This window comes from Peromyscus maniculatus, chromosome 1 (genome assembly GCF_049852395.1).
Source record: "Peromyscus maniculatus bairdii isolate BWxNUB_F1_BW_parent chromosome 1, HU_Pman_BW_mat_3.1, whole genome shotgun sequence".
In the NCBI taxonomy this organism is placed as follows: domain Eukaryota; kingdom Metazoa; phylum Chordata; class Mammalia; order Rodentia; family Cricetidae; genus Peromyscus; species Peromyscus maniculatus.
In genome coordinates this window covers 1,270,126-1,291,311 of record NC_134852.1, presented here as the reverse complement: position 1 = coordinate 1,291,311, position 21,186 = coordinate 1,270,126, and the positions used below count along the sequence as shown (strand labels likewise).

Sequence of the window (21,186 nt, the reverse complement as noted above, 5' to 3'; positions counted from 1 at the left end):
GAGACTAGGTATCAAAAACCAATAATCCAATTTTAGAATGCAATAGTGAACTAAACCCAGAATTCACTAAAGGGAAAGCTCAAATTACTGAGAAAACTTAAGGAAATGTTATTTTTGCCTTGTCTTACTGTGTATTGTTTTGCCATCTTTGGTTCTTATCTTTTGGAGTACTCTTTTTGGAAAGTTATTGGAGGCATAGTGGATGTGAGAGAGAGAGAGTGTGTGTAGTTAGGGGAGAGTTGTGTGTGACAACACCACATCGTGTTTAGTCTCACCATTGTGCTATCAAAGTCTCACATTCACTCAGACATCGAAAGAACAGAGTTTATTTCAATTATTATTGTATATTGGAGAAAGGAGAGACCTTGTACACTGGGATATTGTCTAATGCCAGGTCTTGTGGAATGAGTGGTTGATTGGAATTTTATAAGAGACAATGTGGAGAAAAACAGTATTCATGACAATTCAAGGCATCATCATTAGAAGAATGGTTGAGAGTCACAAGCTAATGCATCTTGTATTGTATCCTAAGAGATGGTTCTTTACCAACACTAAAGTTGTCAGTTTCAATTAAGGAAATGTCAGTTCAGAAAGATGTTTTCTCCTTTAACTTTTGAAGAGAATTTCTCTCTGGTTGTAACAAAATGATGTAGCACTTAGGGAAAAAGATGCATCCCAGAAGGCCAACACTGGAGGCCAAGATGGAGAAGACCTCCACAGCAACCATGACCTTGCCCTTTGTGCTGTGGTAGACAGGAAGAAAAGTGACCCAGACACTGCAGAACAACAGCATGCTGAAGGTCAGCAACTTGGCTTCATTGAATTTGTCAGGGAGATTCCTGGCCAAGAAAGCCACAATGAAGCTCCCAAAGGCAAGAGAGCCATGGTATCCCAAGACACAGTAGAATGCAGTAACTGAGCCCTTGTCACACACAATGATGATTTGGCCATGCTCAGAATGTGCATCAGTTTCAATAGATGGAGGAGAAACTCCCAGCCAGATTGCACAGAGAATAATCTGGATGAGGGTACAGATGGCAATGATATAGTTGGGTGCCCCTGAAGTCAGGTAGAACCTCATCCTTTGTCCAGGGGTTGTGACTTTGAAAGCCAGAACAACAGTAACTGTTTTGGCCAACACAGTGGAAACAGCCACAGTGAATACAAGTCCAAATGTGATTTGCTGCAGGATGCATGTAGCTGCATTGGGATGGCCAATAAAGAGCAAGGGACACAGGAAACAAAAGAGGAGTGAGATGAGCAAAGTGTAACTGAGATTGCGGTTATTGGCCTTGACAATGGGAGTGTCATGATGCTTCAAAAATACCCCAAGAACCACAGATGTGAATGCAGTGAAGCACAAAGCCATTGAGGTCAGAGCCATCCCCAAGGGGTCTTCGTAGGTTAGAAAGATCACGGATTTGGGAATGCACTGGTTCTGGTCTCTGTTGGCATACTGCTCCTCTGGACACTTCACACACTGATCCACATCTGATGGAGAAAGGAAAGTATGATTAGTGCAGCTTAGCATATTTAGAGACGAAACATTTCAATTAAGTGTGTTGCAGAAGCAGGTCAATGTCTGTATTTTTCCTGAGGATGTAGGTAAAAGGTATTGCTACACAGCAATGCTTCAATTTCACAATATTCATTGATTATATTAATGTGTAAGGAAACTAAACAATCCTTATGTTGTCCTATATAACTGTGTGTTCATGATTCCATTTGTCATCTTAAGGAAAGCACAGGTATTTTCAGCACCATTGTGGATGCTATGATAAAGTGCCTTAAAGTTTTTAAGTGACAAAAACTGAAATCATTAACCACTGTTTTGCACAGTGTATATTTTAAAGTCTTAGTAGCAGGTATACATTGCCTGCTGCATTTTTTCTTTCTATTTTATGAATGTTGTCCTTATTAGAGATGGAGACTGTGTCTACTACTGGGACAATACCTGTAATATATTTTCTAGTGTGAATTGGTCAGCCTAAACACACTGATGTAGATGATTTTCTAAATAGTCTTATTAAACAAGAAACACAGAGCCAAGGGGTGAAAGCCGTAGAGATCAGAGAAATAGTGAGAGCTGCCAGCTAACCTTAGCTCGCCATGCCACTGTAGCTTCCCAAGGGAGAGCTTCTTCCTGTCTAACCTGCGGAATCATTTCCTTGCTGTTCTGCCTTCTCATTGGCTCTCAGCCCAGCTATCTAACTTCCTTGTCACTGCCTGTCTGTACAGACCTCTAGGTGTCTATGGTTGGTACTGGAATTTATATGGGTGTTACCATGCTTGGTTGTCCCCTAGTGTGTCCTTGAACACACAGAGACTCTGCTTGCCACGTGATTTAATTAAGTGCATGTGCTACCACTGCCTGAATTTTGTTTATGGCTGGCTATGTCCTCTGATCTTCAGGCAAACTTTATTTATTAACACACAAATAAAATATCACCACACATTGACATAGATGCAATATTAAACAGAATCAGTAGGAAACTTCAGAGTCAGCAAGAGAGACCCTAGGATCAATTCTCAACACAAAGATTTAATTGACTCAGAGGTGAATAAGAGACAAAGGCAGGGTATAGAGGATGAGGGAGAAGGGAATGGAACATGGGAGATGAGTTACAGGTATTTCGCTGAAACATAAAGAACTTCCTCTGGATAGAGAGGTGACAGGTTTACCCTTTAGGAAAATGGCAGTTCATAAATGTAAAAGGGGAATCCCATATTAGGATGATGAAGTGTTTAATTGGATAGTCAAGTCTATTAGGACAGCCATAGGGGGTATTGCTGTTCTGACTTCAATACTTTGATAGTCAGCCACAGGAGGAGGTAGTGGCTAAATAAGGGAACAGACCTTGGTAGCTAGATTTAAGTATGTAATTGCAGACTGTTGGTGGTTTCTCATATCTTTAATCCTAGCACAAGGGAAGCAGAGGCAGACAGAATTCTGGTTCAAGGTCAGCCATATCTACAAAGCTAGTTCCAGGATAGCCAGGGCTACACACACACACACACACACACACACACACACACACACACACACACACACACACAAACCCTGTCACAAAACAAAAACAAAAACAAAAACAAAAAAGTACGTGTCTTAGGTAGTATTTCTACTGCTGTGAGGGGAAACCCTGACCTTGGCCACTCTTATAAAGTAAAACATTTGATTGGGTGTCTTATAGTTCAGAGGTTTAGTTCATTAACACCATGGTTGGTCATGGTGGCATGCAAGTAGACCTGGTGCTGTAGACATACCTTACAATTAATTATACATGTGCTGTGGGATGTGCTATATGTCCTGTGGGAGCCCGTTCTTGGGTTCCTCGTGGCTTTACCCAGCAGGTCTGCATAGAGGATGATTAGGACCATGGGCCTGAGTGCAGGAGTCTGAGATGGTCTGCACTTGGCTATGCTGGAGGATGGTCTGTATGTCAAATTGCTCTGATTGGTCAATAAATAAAACCTGATTGGCCGTGGTTAGGCACAAAGTATAGGCGGGACTAACAGAGAGGAGAAATAAAAGAACAGGAAGGAAGAAAGAGAGTGCCTGCCCGCGACCTGCCAGGACAAGCAGCATGTGAAAATGCCTATAAGCCACGAGCCATGTTGCAAGGTATAGATTTGTAGAAATGGATTAATTTAAGCTAGAAGAACAGTTAGTAAGAAGCCTGCCACGGCCATACAGTTTGAAAGCAATATAAGTCTCTGTGTTTACTTGGTTGGGTCTGAGCGCTGTGGGACTGGTGGGTGACAAAGATTTGTTCTGACTGTGGGCAAGGCAGGAAAACTCTAGCTACATCCATGTTTGATCCATAGGCGACAGTTAATAAACTGACTCAATTGGTGTGGCTTGAGTGTCTGAGAGTTCTAATTCTTCCTGCAGAGTGACACACTTTCTCCAAAAAGACCACCCCTTCTCCAACAAGATAACATCTACTAATAAGACCATTCCTCATAATTTTATGTGGTCAAATCACATTCAAACTTCCTCAGTAATCTAATGGTATTGAGCAAGGCAAAGGGAATAGGGGAGAAGAGTAGAGCTTGATAAAGACATGTTGCCCACTCTTCGTCTGGCTAAAGTCCATTCAGATTCATTACATTTTTTTTGTGTGTGTGTCTTTATGTATGTGTACAGATTTATATGTGTGTATACATATAGAATAACAAAAGAGCTCATGAATATGAGAGTGATTCAGTTTATATGGGGTAAGTAGGAGGATGGAATGATAGAAGCAATTTATATAATTTTGATGTTTGAAAATGCAAAAATAATTAAATATATTAAATTAATGCCCCCTTAGTTGAGTCTTCATCTGGCAGGAAGGACTCTGTACTTCTAAGGATTGTTCATAAGAAACAGTAACCTTATCACTTAAGGTAGAAACCTCTGTATATTTTAAGAATTGAAAACCCCTGCATCCTGATTCCATCACCCTTGGGAAGAGACAAGTACATTCCTCCTGCCCTAATTTCTATCTATGTGAGACTGAGATGCTGCAAGTGTAATCCAGTATGAAGGAGATATTTATATAACACCATGAGCAACTCAACACAAGGACATTCAAGCAAGAGTGATAGCACAGACTGTTTGTTTTAAGGAATAGGACCCCAATCATAAGCTGTAATCTCTAACCTTGCAAGATAAGGAAACTTGATTACAGTTGCTCTAAATCAGTGGATAATTGAAGAGTCATGATGTGCTTCTAGATTTTAAGTCTGCATTTAAAGACACATGTAATTAATTAATTTATTTAAGGGAATGGAAGTTGGCTCAGTTGTGAAGAGAATATACTGCTCTTACAGAAGCCCTGAGTTAGGTCCCCAGCACCCATATCAGGTGTCTCATAGCTGGTGTAACTAACTATGGAGACACTGGATGCCGCTCACATGCACCTGCAATTGTGCACAGATAACCACTCCTCTCACATACACACACACAATGAAAGAAATAATAAAATATTTTGCTTAAGTTTTGTTGTATTTATCATTATAAATACAGATTTCTCTTATATGTTTTTACATTTAAAACAATTTCACTAGACTTTGTTTAATTAGTTCAGTAAATATTGTATGTGTGAGTGCATGGAGGTCAGAAGAAAACTTCTAGGAGTTGGTTACCTTTTCCTACTACAAGGGATTTAATTGCTGTGGCATATTACAGGCCATAAGTGTCCATTACAGACTTTCATTTCATTGCATAGGATGACAGGCAATAGAAGAGAAAAACAATCCATCTGGCATATGCATGGAGCCAACTCTAAACAAATAATCATTTGACTAACAAGAGCTGTGCAGGTTTCAACAACATTTAGAAAATTGTGACTAGTTGCTTCCATAAAAAATTAAATCATATATTTGTAACATTATTAAATGGGTGAAGTATAGAAAAATATTGAACACAGGACTGCCTCTGTATTTTCTATATCAGGTGCCATCTCATTTACACTTTCCTAGACTTCAAATTGCATTAATAATTTGAAAAACAGATCTCTGGGTATTGCTTAAAATTTTCTGTCTCATTCTAAACAGTTTCTGATAATTTTACACGTAATTATTCTTGTCTCCATTAATCTTACAGAGGACTTTCATTTGGTTCCTAGCACCCACATAACAGATTTCAGTGGTTCTGATGCCCTGATCTGTTCTCCATTGAATCCTGCACATACATGGTGCCTTAAACGTATATAGAGATACGCAAACACATTCAAATTTTATAAATAAATATTATTAAAGACTCATAATTGTAATTTAATCTATCTATAATTTTAGAGGTGATAATCACACTAGGAAAGACCTTTTGTAGAATTCCTTCAAACTGTACTTTGATTATCAAACTGTTTATCTGAGAAAATGTCACATGACATGAATTTTCAATTAATCAAAGCTGTATGTCATAGCAAAGGGTGTTACTTGAAGATATGCTGTTATTGATCACATTCCTATAAAAATTAACATAGGCAAGTGATGTATTTTATTTGTAGAGAGGACTTTTAAACCTCACTTGTCTCATTAGAAACTTCATTTTCTCGGCAGGGGTTGCAATCAAAACAGCAGACTGTCATTCCCTCCTGCCAGAATTTTCTGAATCCAGGACCACAATCAGCACTGCACACAGAGGGTGGCATCTGAGAAAAATTAGACACATGCTGTTGTTAGTAGTTTTACCTATTTCTTCCATATCTATATTAGATGAACCTGGTGAAATAAGCTTATTCTATATACAGCAAATGAATGACCATATGTTATGTACACAATAAGCTTATTTTATATATACCAAATGAGTGACCATATTTCACTTAGTATATTATATGAAACCATATTTATCAGTGTGTGGAAACATTAATATAAAGTTGAGTAGCTTCACCTTGATAGACATTCAGGAAGAAGACTAGGTTGTTTGTTGTGGGCAAACACTATGGTGCTTGCAAACAGGTTTTTCTAGTTAATATTTGTCAACTTACCACAAAGTACATTAAAATTTTAGTCGGAACCTGAGCTAAAAGAATCCTCTTCATTGAACTAGCCTGTCAATCTACCTGTAATACATTTTATTAATTAGTACTTGATTTAGGAGTGCTCAGCCCACTGTGGGCATTGTTATCCCTAGTCAGTGCTGTATGAGAAATCAAGCAGAACAAATCACTAAGTAGTGGTTATCTCCCTAAGAGTCTATGCTTTATTGAATCCAGAATCTTGCCTTGTCCTCCCTTGGTTGGAACTCATGAGCCTAATCAACCACACCTCTTTATTTTGTGTATAGTCAGTGTTTAATCACAATAATAGCATTGCAATCTAGAACTAGTGGACATATGAAACTGGGGAAGTAACTCCTCGTATCTCTGAATATGTACATTAACTCCAATAAAATAACACTGCAAAACATGAAAAAGAGGGTATAAGAAAAAAAAACAGATAAATGGCACAGCCTGGTACATTTGTATTGATAAAGCACTGAGTTAACAAGAATTGAACTGAAAAGTTGTGCATTTCCTGAGGTAAAAATGCTTTACAAAAGCTGTAAGTATTGGGGGAACCTGAACAAAAGTTAGCTTACTTAACATTAATTAAAAGATTTCTTAAGGTTTAAAATAAAAAGTCGTTGTTTCATGAAAACCTTGCTTAGAGTGATCTGTATGCTGATTCAGAAATCTGCTGATTTTCCTGTATTCACTTTGCATCCTTTCTTCAGTACTGAGTTTTGTTTTGAAACTACAGTGTCTCCTATGCACTGGCCCTTACATAGTCTCCACAATATGGTTAACTAGAAATCTTCCTTTTCTTTGTAGTTTTCTTGAAAGAGGATTTCACAATGTTGTTGGGAGACCTCAACTCCTCATATAATCTAGGTTGACATAGTTACCACAGAGATCTGTGTCTCCTTCCTCCTGAATACTGGGATTAAAATATATGCTGTCAGGAGGCACAGTTTTTCCCTTCTTTTCTGTTTGTCATGTTTACACTTTCTTTTTACACTTGCTAAGATGTTAAGAATTTTTTTAAAGAAGAGTGGAAAACCAAGAAAAAGCGATAAAACAGGTGAAGAAATAAGTGCAAGAATTGAAAACTGAGATAGAGGCAATAAAGAAGACATAAACTGAGGGAATGCTGGAAATCAAAAATCTGAGGATTGGAACAGGAATTATAGATGTAAGCATAACCAAAAGAATGTAAGAAATGGAAGAAAGACTCTCTGGCACTGAAGATACAATAGAGGAAATAGATTCGGCACTCAAAGAAAACATTAAAGCCAACAAAGTCATAACACAAAATTTTCAGGAAATCTGGGAAACCATGAAAAGACCAAAACTAATAATAATATGGAAAGAAGAGGGAAAAGAATAACAGCTCAAAGGTACAGAGAATATATTCAACAAAATCATAAAAGTAAACTTTCCCAACCTAAAGAATGAAATGCCTATAAAAATGCAAGAACCTCAGAGAACAGCAAATAGACACGACCCAAAATAAGTCCCATTGCCACATAATAATCAAACCACTAAATATACAGAACAGAGAAAAAATATTGAGAGCTGAAAAGCAAAAAAGAAAAGTCAAGTAACATATGAAGACAAACCCATCAGAATAACACCCAAATTCTCAAAGGAGACTCTGTAAGCAAGAGGTCCTGACCAGAAATTATGCAGATGCAAAGAGATCATTGAAGCCAGCCCAGGTTATTATAACCAGCAAAGCTCTCAACTGCCATAGAACCAAAGTGAAAAAGGTATTCCATGACAAAAACAGATACAAAAACATACTTATCCACAAATCCAGCTGTACAGAAAGCACTAGAAGTAAAAATCCCACCTAAAAATTTAGATTTACCCTCGAAAACACAGGAAATAGATAATCCCACACCAACAAATCCCCAAAAAGGGAAAAACACAACACTACCTTCAAAAAATAACAGGAATTAACAATCACTGGTCATTAATATCCTTTAATATCAATGGACTCAATTTGCCTATAAAAAGATACAGGTTAACAGAATGGATATGAAAATAGGATCCATCCTTCTGCTGCATACAAGAAACACACCACAACTTCAAAGACAGACACTATCTCAGAGTAGAGGACTCGGAAAAGCCCTTCCAGTCTAACGGAATAAGAAGTAAGCCGGTGTAGCTATCCTAATATCTGAAAAGACAGATTTCCAATTGAAATTATTAAAAAGAGTTTAAGAAGGACATTACATATTCATCACAGGAAAAATTCATCAATATGAGGTCTTAATTCTGAACATTTATGCCTCAAATTCAAGGGCACCCACATATGTAAAAGAAGCAATACTAAAGCTTAAATTGCACATCAAGCCCCATGCTAATAGTGGGAAACTTCAAAACTGCAATATCCCCAATGGACAGGTCTGCCATACAGAAACTTAAAGGAGAAATAATGGAACTAAGAGATGTTATGACTCAAATGGACTTAGTAGACATTTACAGATCATTCAAACCAAATACAGAGAATGTGCCATCTTCTCAGGACCCTATGGAATCTTCTCTAGTATGTAACCACACACTCAGTCAAAAAGCAAATCTTAACATTTACAAAAATAAATGGAATAATCTCCTATATTTTGTCAAAACACCATGTCTTAAAGTTAGAAATCAACAGATACACAAGTTACAAAAATCTTACAAACTCATAGAAACTGAATAATGCTCAATTGAATCACCACTGCATCAAGGAAGAAATAAAGAAATTAAAGACTTCCTAGAGATCAACGAAAATGAAGACACCACATACCCAAACTTATGAAACACTATGAAAACAGTTCTAAGAGGAAAATTCATAAGTCTAAATGCCTACATAAAGAAGTTGGAGATATCTCACACTAGTGACTTAGCAGCATACTTAAAAGCTATAGAAGAAAAAGAAACAAACTCACCCAGGAGGAATAGATGCCAGGAAATAATCAAATTGAGGTCTGAATTCAATAAAATAGAAATAAAGAGAACAGTACAAAGAATCAATGAAACAGAGAGTTGGTTCTTTGAGAAAATCAACAAGGTAGAAAAAACATTATCGAAACTACTAATAGACAGAGAGAGAATATCCAAATTAACAAATAAGAAATGAAAAGGAAATATAACATCTGAGAATGAGGAAACACAGGGAATCATCAAGTCATACTTCAAAAATCTGTACTCCACAAATTGGAAATTCTAAGAAAACTGAAAATTTTCAAGATAGGTAGCACATACCAAAATTAAATCAAGACCAGTTAAACAATTTAAATATACCTATTATCTATAAGGAAATAGAAACAGTTATTAAAATTTTCCCAACTAATATAATACCATGGCCAGATGGTTTCAGTGCAGAATTCTACCAAGATTTCAAAGAAGAGCTAATAATATTCCTCACATTTTTCCACACAATGTAAACACACAAGAAACATTGCCAAATTATTTCTAAGAGGCTACAGTTACCCTGACAGCCATGTCACACAAAGATGCAAAAGAAAGAGAATTACAGATCAATCTCCCACATGAACATTGATGCAAAAAGACTCAATAAAATACTGATAAACCATATCCAATAACATATAAAAAAATCATCTACCATGATAAAGTAGACTTCATCCCAGAGATGCAGGGATTGTTCAACATACGAAAATCTATCAATGTAATCCATCATATAAACAAATTGAAATTAAAAAACACATGATCATCTCATTGGATGCTAAAAAACCATTTGACAAAACTTAACATTCCTTCATTTTAAAGTTCTTGGAGAAATCAGGAATACAAGAAATATACTTAAATATAATAAAGGCAATCTATAGCAAGCAGTAGCAAACATAAAATTTAATGGACAGAACTCAAAGTGATGCCACTATATTCAGGAACAAGACAAGGCTGTACACTCTCCCCACTCATAAATGGATACTAGATGCACAGCAGAGGATAATCAGACTACAACCCACATCTCCATTGAAAGCAAGGACGCAAGGCACAGAAGAATCACTTTGAGAAGGGGAAACAGAGATCTCCAGGAGCGGAGTGGGGATATGGAGGGGCAATTGAGAGGTGAAGATGGAGGAAGGGAACATGAGGGAATGGGAAGATATAGCTGGGGGAGTGATGGATTATGAAAGTAATATCCTGATAGAGGGATATTTTATAGGGTAAGGGAAAAACCTGGTGCTAGGGAATTTCCCAGGAATCCACAAGGATATCCCAATATTAGACAACTAGCAATAGTGATTAGTGTTCCTTGATCTGACATATCCTGTTAATTAGATTGGTGAATACCCTAGCTGTCATAATAGAGCCTTCATCCAGTAACTGATAGAAGTAGATGCAGAGATACACAACCAAGCAGCACTTCGAGCTCTGGGAGTCCAGTTGAAGGAGGGAAGAGGGATTATATGAGCAAGGGGGGTCAAGGTCACAATGAGGAAATCTACAGAGACAACTCAACCAAGCACAGAGGAACTCAGGAACTTTAGACCAACAGCTGTGGAATCTGCTTGGGGCTGGACAAGACCCTCTGCATATGGGAGACATTTGTGTAGCTGGGTCTGTTTGAGGGACCCCTGGCACTGTGATCAGGATATATCTCTGGTGCATGAGCTGGCCTTTTAAATCCTATTACCTATGGTTGTATACCTTGTTCACACTTGAGGCAGGGGTTAGGGGCTTGGTTCTACCTCTATTGAATGTACCAGGCTTTGCTGTCCCACCGTGGAAGAACTTACTTATTTAGCAGAGGGAATGAAGGGTTGGTAAGGGAGAGGGTTAGGCATGGATGGGGGTTACAAGAGCAGATGTGAGAGAGGGATCTGTGTTTGGTATGTAAAATGAATAAATTTTTTGTTTTAAATTAAAAAAATTAGCTAGGCGGTGGTGGTGCACCCCTTTAATCCCAGCACTTGGGAGACAAAGCCAAGCTGATCTCTGTGAGTTCGAGGCCAACCTGGTCTACAGAGTGAGATCCAGGAAAGGGGCAAAGCTACACAGAGAAACCCTGTCTCAAAAAACGGGGAAAAAAGATAAAAAAAATTAAGAGATGATCTTAATTACTGGCAGGTCTTTGTTTTCTTTCCTTCTTTCAGCCCTTGTCTTTATTTTTTGTATTGTTTTTGGAGACAAGGATTCTCTTTGTAGCCCTGGTTATTTTTTAACTCAATCTGTAATAAAAAAAAAACACAATGATTTGCATGCATATGTGTAATTTTCTCCTCATTTACAGTTAGCCTCAGTTTTTCAGCACTGGTGTCAGAGGTTCAGCACAAAAAAAGGAAAATCATTTTGTAGTAATCAGAGTGCCAAGAGAATTTTACTTTACTCGAAATATTAAACAGTGTTAACAAGCATTTTTATATTTATATTAAAAGACAGAAACAGGTTCTAGTATGATAAATATTCAATGTGTTTATGTCTGATATCTTCATAGAATTAATAAAACATCATATCAAAAAGTAAAAAGGAGAGTCATACTAAAGGAGGCTAAAGAATGGTTCCTAATGTGATAATCTATTGCATTTTAGTAAGTTACAAAGAATCACAAATAGAAATGCTGTGTAATGGAAATCAGAACAGTTAGGTCAGACCCACCTCTCTACTTCCTGTGGCCCATTCTATAACATCTTCATATAAATGTAGCTGTTGACCATGTGGAAAATATGGGCTAAACTTTCCAATCTTCACCTTAAGTCCAAGACCATTTGGGAAATTCCAAATCTGGAAAATGTCATACTCTGCCTGCAGTTTTTCTTTCTGGTTCATTATCACTTTGTCCCCAACAGTATAGGTGAAGTGGGTCTTCCTAAGAATGGAGTGCAGCTGAAAGACAGTCAGCAATTCTATAATAGTGTGTGTCCTTGCTCAAAGTCAGAAAATGTATTCTTATCTCATCACAAATACAACTTTACTGAAGGTGCACAGCAGAGAAATCTCAATGAAAGCAAGTGGATTAATAAAATTATCATAATGTCCCTAGAATTGCAGTTCTCTCAGTGGAAACTACCAAACACAAATGCAGACATACATGCAGACACCAAACATAAATATTAAATGTGCACACACACATACACTCATATCCATACAGACATATAAACATAATACAGCCACATACTACTTACTCACACATACATGTGTAAGCCAAGACACACATGTCAACATACAGACACACAAAATCACACTTATGCACCCAAACAGACACACAGAAAAAGAAACCCACAAAAAAAAAACATACACAGGCTCACACACAAAAACTCACAATTTTATAGATATACACAGATACAAATGCACAGGGAGACACTGATAGAAATTTATGCTCAAATGCAAAGTCAGACAGCCACACACACAAATACACATAGATACACTGAAACAAAGATATACATATGCACAATCAAATCAAAAAATATACACAAATAACCATATGGGCACATATAGACATACACACTGACAAATACATACAGGAAGAGTCATAAAGAAAAACACACCTACAGGAAAAACATTTATGTAAGACAAATTAACGCTGTTCTACAAACAGACAGATATGCAAATAGACAGAAACACATATAAACACATCAACACCGATATACACCCAGATACACAGAAACAAACACAAACACATCCATAAACAATGATAGCCATCCATCCACACATATGGATACACATGTAATGTACTGAACAGAATCCTATCATTATTTTTTGTGTGTTTTCCAATGCCTAAATTTGTGGCAGAATCAGCTAATAACAGAGTAGAAAATGATCCCCTACACTGATTACCACTTATTTGATGACTAACAAACAAAGCTTATCTTCCCATTGGGAAGAGGAATAATGAGGAAAGACTCCTATGTTTCCACTATTAGAAGAGGGGTGATGATATTCAGGTGCTCTGTAAGAAAATCACTGATTTACCTTGATAAATTCTGTATCCTACTCTGCTGCCTTTGCAACTGACATTTATACCAACCTTTAGATTTACTTTCTCAGGAGCAAAAATGTTCAGAAAGCTTATATTTGGAAAAATATTTCCCAATCAACTAGAATGTGGCATCAGAGAGACTATTAAAGACTCTGACATTGATGAAACCAAATATCATCCAATAGAAGAAACATTACCTTCAAGCAATTATATTGATGTCCTTTCACTTTATCCATTGTCTGAAGAAGCTTCTCCTGGTAGAAATGGGCCACGATATGCACAGCATCATATATATCATAGTTGGCATCATTAAAAGCCATGTCAAAAGTCTGTAATCCTAGCCATTCCAATGAGGCTTTGGATGAACAATTCTTCAGTGTCTTACAGTTAGAAGCTGAGACTTCACAGTTAAAGCTCATCCACTCCAGTCTTGCCAGGTATTCATTTGGGGTGAGAGGGCTCAATGTCTGGAGGAAATTTTTAAAACCAGAAATCTCAGCATGATGGTGTGCAAAAGTTAGAGTCTTTTGAGATGAGTCAAGTGTAAAGTCTCTCTTACTTGTAGAGACATCCCACTGTGAGGTGGTGACCCATATTTTCTGTATACCTAGAGATTCCCACATTCTATAGCTCAAAGCTAGAGTGCTGTCTGTTTCACCGTAAATGATAACAACATTTGAGGATGATGTCATGATTTGCTTATAATATGTTTCAGCTCTTGACACATATAAGTGCATGTTGACTGGAATCATGTTCACAAAGGCAAAGCAGATTATATTTTCTTCCATCTCTCTTCTCAAATATGAGAGAAACTGGATACCATGATCATTGTCTGAGATGGTCAGCCCAATCCAGTTCCAGCTGAAATGAATCATGAGAGAAATCATGGCCTGGGCTAGAGATGTGTCCTTGGGGGCCATCTGATACAAATAAGGAAATTGTTCATGATCACTCAGGATAGGATGGAAAGGTCCAAAGGTAAGCTGAACGACCTGAGACACAGGGAAGACCATGAGGTACTATGCATTATAATAAGTTGTTAAACACATTTTTCTGCAAAGAGATCTTAAATACCCCTTTTCCTGCTACTTATTCTCTTATCTATACTTTCAAGAGGGAAATATGAAAGGCCCACAAAATCTCTGAATAGTACCCTTGAACTATGTAGTTTTACATAAGTGTAATTTCATTTTGTCCCTCACACTCTTCTTAGCATGTGGGAATGGCACCAGTAGAAACAGGATTTCTTGCAAAACTATCACACAACATCTCACCTGCAGAGAATGGTAGAGGTCCATTGCTTTCCCAACTACTAAAGATTCTGCCAAGTTTGGTCCTGAAAGCACCACTGAACATATGTCCAGATTTATGCAGTCATAATTAGGTGCGTTATAATGATGTTTTACAGAAGATTGAATGATATCGTATGCTTTTGACATGAACTTACAACCACCTGCTAGAAATCCAAATGATAAAGACATATTTGGTAAAATATCAGGGTTCTTGTTGACTTGATCCACTGAAAAAGCTAAGGCCAGTGCAAACTGATTGTTGTCATTTCCTCCTCTGTAAAAGGTTACAGGGATTAATAGGGACAGAGATTTACAGATAATCATGTGCAATCAATATAAGGTCTATCCTGCGCTGGATAGTATTCTCAAGTACCCCCAAAGACTTAAACACATTTTCTGTGTTTGGATGTTAGCATTATATAAGAAGATGGAAGCTTACAAAAACATTTAAATGTCCATCAGACTACAGTTTCTATAATTAAATGAGCCATCAGCCTCTTCCATAGACAGCCTTTTGCATCTCTGGCTTTTGAGTGTTTTCTCAAAATGCCCAATGCTTTGATCAAAGAGTAACCTGATCGTGATTTCATTTTTAAATTATTGAGAAATATAAAAAACACACATGATGTGTGAGCCATTGAGTTCATGGTATTTTTTATGAAATTAACTGAATAGGGTAAGGCAGTCATGAATGTCAGATCTATGCACAATAGTCTGGGCAACATTTGGCTCTGTTAATTATAATTCTTTATAATCAGTGGGCAATATAGCTAGCATATGTGATCCTGACCATCTTTCTTTTTTCTTTCTGGTTTACCTCTTGTGGCCATAAAATCTTTTTTAAGGATTTATTTTTAAATAAAATCAAATATCAGAGACAGATTTGGTAAACATGTATATCTGTATTCACCTGTGAATATGGATAATATTAATGCTCATATGTCATAATTAGGGAATGGATTCCAATTGTAGACTAAACTGTCCTCACATGCACAGGGATACACTTTCTTTAGGTCATAAGTGCAGAGATTAAGGGCGTGTACTACCTCTTTAGTTTTGTTCACTTATTTTATGTTTACACTGGCATGTCACATATTTACATTGGGTTTATCTGACCAAGATAATTTTTTCTTATAGAAAACATTGTTTGAATACCTTCTCAGTTACATTAACACAAGAATAGCATCCTACTAAATTTGTATGTGCCAGTATTACGTGTTGGTAAAATAGAAGACTCTAAAATGTAAAATGTATAAAGAAAGTTTATGGAGTTTTATGTTAAAAAAATGGGTGACAGGTCAGTTGGAAGAAAATGATACCAGTTTGTGTTTATGTCTATGGGATGAATAATAATTTCTCTTTCTTCCTAGTCATTTCATGTCATCTAACTAATAAAAATCAAATGTACACAAAATCAAAATATAGATAGTCTTTCAATTGATAAAATAAGCAGATATAATGAATAAAATTAAAGGAAAACAAAAGTGGTGAATGTGATGTAAGTGTCAGAGCATAAACAGATTAGACATATAAAGAGAGGAGAAACCCACTTCTTAAATAACAGTAAATGTGAGCTGGTGGGCAACACCTCTATCACTATTAAAAATTGTTGCCAATTATCATATTACAACTGTCTCTCAGGCAAGTGACTACTGAAGTAAGCAGTCACCAGTTTTAGGGACAGCCACAGTTCTCAATGAATGCAAACGTACCATTTACAGTCCATATAATCCTTCTTTGCTCTAAAGAATGTGAATAAATGGACTTTGAAATTAAAGGCCAGTGATTATACATGCATACAGTAAAGTGTGGAGATAGAGGAACACATATGATGTTCAAAGTGGATAGGTTTCCTACTTCCATCCTTGATGTATCTTTAGAAGGCACAGTGTAACTACATGCAGGTCATCTGAGAGAGTAAATGAATATCCATGTGAAAATTTTCTGCAGCTAGTGTGTCAGAAATATTATTTGTCCTAGCAATGTGTTAAAAACTACACATTGATGGCATATCCATCGGCTGACTTTACTCTATGGCCCTTTTTTTTACCCACTTAGGGTGACATTCATTTAATTAGAATGGGTTTTTTTTGATGAGACATCACGAGATATTGTGATATGGAAATGTGAAGAGGCAGACCATATGTGATGCAACAATGTATGGTCCTTTCTTCTCTCAGCATCCAGGTTTGGAAGTTAGAAGGTAACTGGGAGAAAAACAAAACACTCTCTGGACAAATTAAAAGTAGAAAAATGGCATTGACTTTCTAAAAGAATTTGGAGATGATTTTTGATGTGCAGGTTGGGAGAACAAGGCAGAAGTTTCAAGGCATTGCTCTGATCCTCATCCCCTGACCCCTCATGAAATATCCCTGATGACATTTATGTAGAAAGTATAAGGCACTTACCTTACTTTGAAAGGTTGTATGGACTTTGTTATCTCCACTGGCCCATGTACTGCATCAAGTATGAAGGCACATGACTGAAATATTCCATCCTTGTCTTCACTCTGCTTCATTGTCCAAAAGCAACTAGGATGAATGGAACTTGACATGTGAAGTGGAATGTTCAAGAGCAAGAAGAATAAAATCAAAGTGAACATATTTTTCTGCTCTAACCCTGGGAAATTTGGATTGTGACATGCCATACTGATCAGAATATCAAATGGGCACCCAGATATTTCCACATGCTTTTATATCTGTGGCCAATAAGAGACTACTTGTGACTTCATGATTCATTTTCTTTTTGTGCAGTTGTTTCCTCACCCATTGAGAATACTTTGAAACTCTCTTCCCTGCGGCTCTTCATCTGATGTCCCCAGTCTACAACATACAATTTGGATGATAAATATATAGGATGATAGTTCAGCTAGTTTTATGACATCATTTATCTATCTTTTTTTGGACAGTAAAGCCCCAGGGAAGATGACATTTTGGGAAAGTTTGGTCCCATGACTGCCTCAGCAATTTGTTAGTGTTAACAGCTTTAGAAAAGATGTCAGTGTATTTTGTTAGATCATCCACAGTGAGAAATGTATTAATGGTTCAGGGGGACTCACAAATTAACAATTCACAGTTCCACCCTGGAACTGTATCACAAAGTCCATGTCATGGAAAAGCAGCTTCATGTTTAGAGTAATTGAGTTACACACAGCATTTAGAGTGTGGCCTACTCTATACCAGTATCAGTTACAGAATATCTAACCAAAGCCTGTGATGCCCTTGTCTTGAAAACCAGTAATCAGTCCAAATTATTTAATTTTCTGAATCCTCCTGTTCCAAAACTATTCAGCTCATCAAAGAACCACAGTTCATTTACAAATTAAATGTTGATTTTTTTAAATATTCAAAGATCTCAGAAAGAACACCTAACCTGTATGCTTCATTTCATACACTATATAAGTCCTATCATTCCTCCTCACAACCAATCATTATTCATGAGATGATAAGTTGAATATTTGATTTTTAAACCAAGATTCCCCTCCATGATTCAGTCTAACAGATCAATACCATGTGTTGACTTATTTCTTCTTGTTTATCTGTGTTTTTTAATGTGGTTTTTATTGGGTATGTTAGAAGCAAACAGAAACTGGGAAGTGACCCTGGGTTTTATGTATAAAATTTTCTCATACTATTTTCCTACTCATCTACTTCACTTGCACTGCCACTGTGATAATGTTTGGCTGAGTATGGGATAGAGAGCCTCTCTCAGTTGATATGGACTGCAGAGGATGTAAGAAAAATATAGGGTAAGTCTTTGCTGTTTGTTGTGATTTAGTATCTGAGATGATGCAAACAGGACTACTGTTTTTTTTTCTCAATCTTATTGCACATTCAATACTAAACATTTAAAAAGTTCATGACCCCTTGTTTTGTGTAAGTTGCTGTCCCTAATACCAGAGAAGGACACAACTAGTGCTGTGTTATTTTTTACTCTTTGTAGTTCTCAAATGTTGATATTATATTCATAAAAATTCTCTGACTTTCTTCCTCCTGCTTACACCCATAAAAACCCAATCACACTCAAATTCATGAGTTTACACAAATGTAAACATATACACCTTACTGATTCCACTTAGAGTTGTTTTTATTTCAATGTATTTGGGCTGGCAAATTTGAATTAGAAAATATATCAGAGATCTGATCCCAATATAGAAACAGTCTTTATATCTCATAGAGGCAACGGTCCTAAAAGAGTCAAAGACCTCAGGAGACACTGAATGCATGTGATCTGTGATTTAAAAATGCATTCAGCAAAACTATGGTTAATGAATATATCTTCTGTGAATTCACCAATATAAATCACTTCATCATTGCCTCCAAAATACACTACAAAATCCGTGTTTCCTGAAAACACAACCAAAGATCTATCTCATCAATAATATCGTTAAATGGACATAAAATGATTCGTTGGTTTTGTTCCACATATAAATAATGAACATTATGAAAAGGAAGCATTACTATACAGGAGTATTATTCAATTACATCCTCAACAGCAAAATTCAAAAATATTTCAGTTCTTCTTTAACACACTTAATTGAAATATTCTGAAAATATCAATGCTAAATCTGTACTAATCATACTTTCTTTTCTTCACGAGTTGTGGATCAGTGTGTGAAGTGTCCAGAGGACCAGTATGTCAACACAGAGCAGAACCAATGCAACCATAAGCTTATGATCATGATGAACTATGAAGACCACCTGGGGATGGCTCTTGCCATAATGGCCTTGTACTTTCTATGCTTCCGCAGCTCTGGTTCTGGGGGCCTTTTCAAGCACAACACCACCACCAATGTGAAGGCCAACAACCAGAAACTCAGTTACACTTTCCTTATCTCACTCATTTTTGTTTCTTGTGCTCCTTGCTCTTCATTGGCCATCCCAACTCAGCTACATGCACCCTGCAGAAAATCACATTTGGAGTTGTAGTCATTGTGGATGTTTCCACTGTGTTGGCCAAAACTGTGGCTGTGTTGATGGCTTTAATAATCACAGAATCTGGAATAACAATAAGGTACTTTCTGGTTTCAGGGCCCCTAACTACATCATTGCCATATGTACTCTGATCCAAGCTATTTTCTGTGCAGTCTGGCAAGGAGCTTATCCTTCCTCTTTTGATATCAATACACATCTGATTATGGCTACATCATCATTGTGTGCATCAAGTGCTCAGTCACTGGCTGACACTGTGTCCTTGGATATGTGGCCTGACTGTCTCTGGGGAGATTCACTATGGTTTTCTTGTCCAGGAATCTGCTTAACACATTCAATGAAGGCAAGTACTTGACATTCAGCATGCTATTGTTCTGCAGTGTCTGGGTCAATTTTCTACCTTTGTACCATAGGACGAAGGGCAAGATCATTGTGGCTTTGGAGATTTTCTCCTTCTTCCTCTGAAGGCCTGCTTGGATGCATCTTTATCCCCAAGTGCTGCACAATTTTGTTATGAATATGCAGACATTGTTTTCAAAAGATCAGAGAGAAATCATCTTCCTGAACTCATATTTAATGAATTCTCACTGGGAAATATATTGGTTCATAGCCAAAATATACTGGATTACATTGCAAGTCCTATCTCTTATAAAATGACTCTCACTATTTTCTCCATTGATGTTGCCCAGCAATATCATGTCTAGTATTGCTTCCTACATTGTCTCTTATAACCTACTCAGCCATACATTTTCTAAGACCTAGCCATTCGGCAATAGTGCAGAGTGGAGTACTCTTCTCTGCTCTAAAATTCAGAAGTGCTCAATGTAAATTCAAACTTCTTATTTTAATATCAGACTGAACACTTGACTTTGATGCAGTTGAGGGGTGAGAGAAAAAGACAGGATATTTGTGAAAGTGTAAAGTTTTTGTCAATGAGGGTAAAACAATATACCTCCTTGCAAAACTATGGGAACAAGATTCCGATGCATGCTAGGAGTTAGAACAGAAGAACTTAGAAGATAGTGGTATGTCTTGATAAACAGATGGAAAGAACATTACAGAAGCTGAATTGATGTTTTAATATCACATATTTATTTTGCAGAGGTCCTCATATGTATCCCCAGCAAAATGCTCTTCACAACCACTTGTATCAATAATTTGAAAGGATCAGATGGCTTCTTTGGGGCTTCAAGATTATCTGAACTCACATGTTCACATAATCACACATGCACAAATACGTAACTCAAGTTACCTATTATTTTTTAAAAATAGAAAAATATTACAAAGACTCTGCACTGAGATTCCACTTTTCAAAAAGCTCTTAAGATATCATTGATAGAAATAATCTACAGAGGAAATATGAGATATGAGAAGAAATGACAAGGGCCCTCTTCATGCATATTCAAATTTATTTTTTTGTATTTATAATTTAATTTAATTTTACATATCATCCACGAATTCCCGAATTCCCTTGTTCTCTCCTCCCCCGCCCCGAGCTTCCACCCAGCACCCCCCCATTCCTATCTCTTCCATGGCAAAGACCCCCCTATGGATTGAGTTCAACC

General features: G+C 37.0%; 1 protein-coding gene across 2 annotated transcripts; it reads right to left on the bottom strand.

Annotated features, from left to right (window-relative positions):
- Positions 1–586: 586 nt before the first annotated feature.
- LOC143272530 (vomeronasal type-2 receptor 116-like) lies at positions 587–17,292 on the bottom strand. Of its 2 annotated transcripts, none has more exons than XM_076568014.1 (6): positions 17,099–17,292; positions 14,673–14,964; positions 13,596–14,390; positions 12,078–12,305; positions 6,014–6,137; positions 587–1,491 (listed from the first exon to the last, which is right to left on the bottom strand). In XM_076568014.1, exons 1-6 carry the CDS (start codon positions 17,290–17,292, stop codon positions 587–589), a joined length of 2,538 nt encoding a protein of 845 aa, XP_076424129.1. The 2 variants fall into 2 exon arrangements, with proteins under 2 accessions (XP_076424129.1, XP_076424133.1); XM_076568018.1 differs by having other exon boundaries at positions 13,596–14,417; positions 14,700–14,964.
- Positions 17,293–21,186: the final 3,894 nt, after the last annotated feature.

Bases quoted from the DNA above. Each gene is read 5' to 3' on its own strand.
- LOC143272530 (XM_076568014.1), bottom strand. From the start codon at position 17,292: ATGTTCACTTTGATTTTATTCTTCTTGCTCTTGAACATTCCACTTCAC. The intron at 14,965-17,098 runs GTAAGTGCCTTA...AACCTTTTACAG, and splicing joins ATACAACCTTTCAAAGTAAG to AGGAGGAAATGACAACAATC. The intron at 1,492-6,013 runs GTGAGGTTTAAA...TTTCTCCATCAG, and splicing joins TGAAGTTTCTAATGAGACAA to ATGTGGATCAGTGTGTGAAG.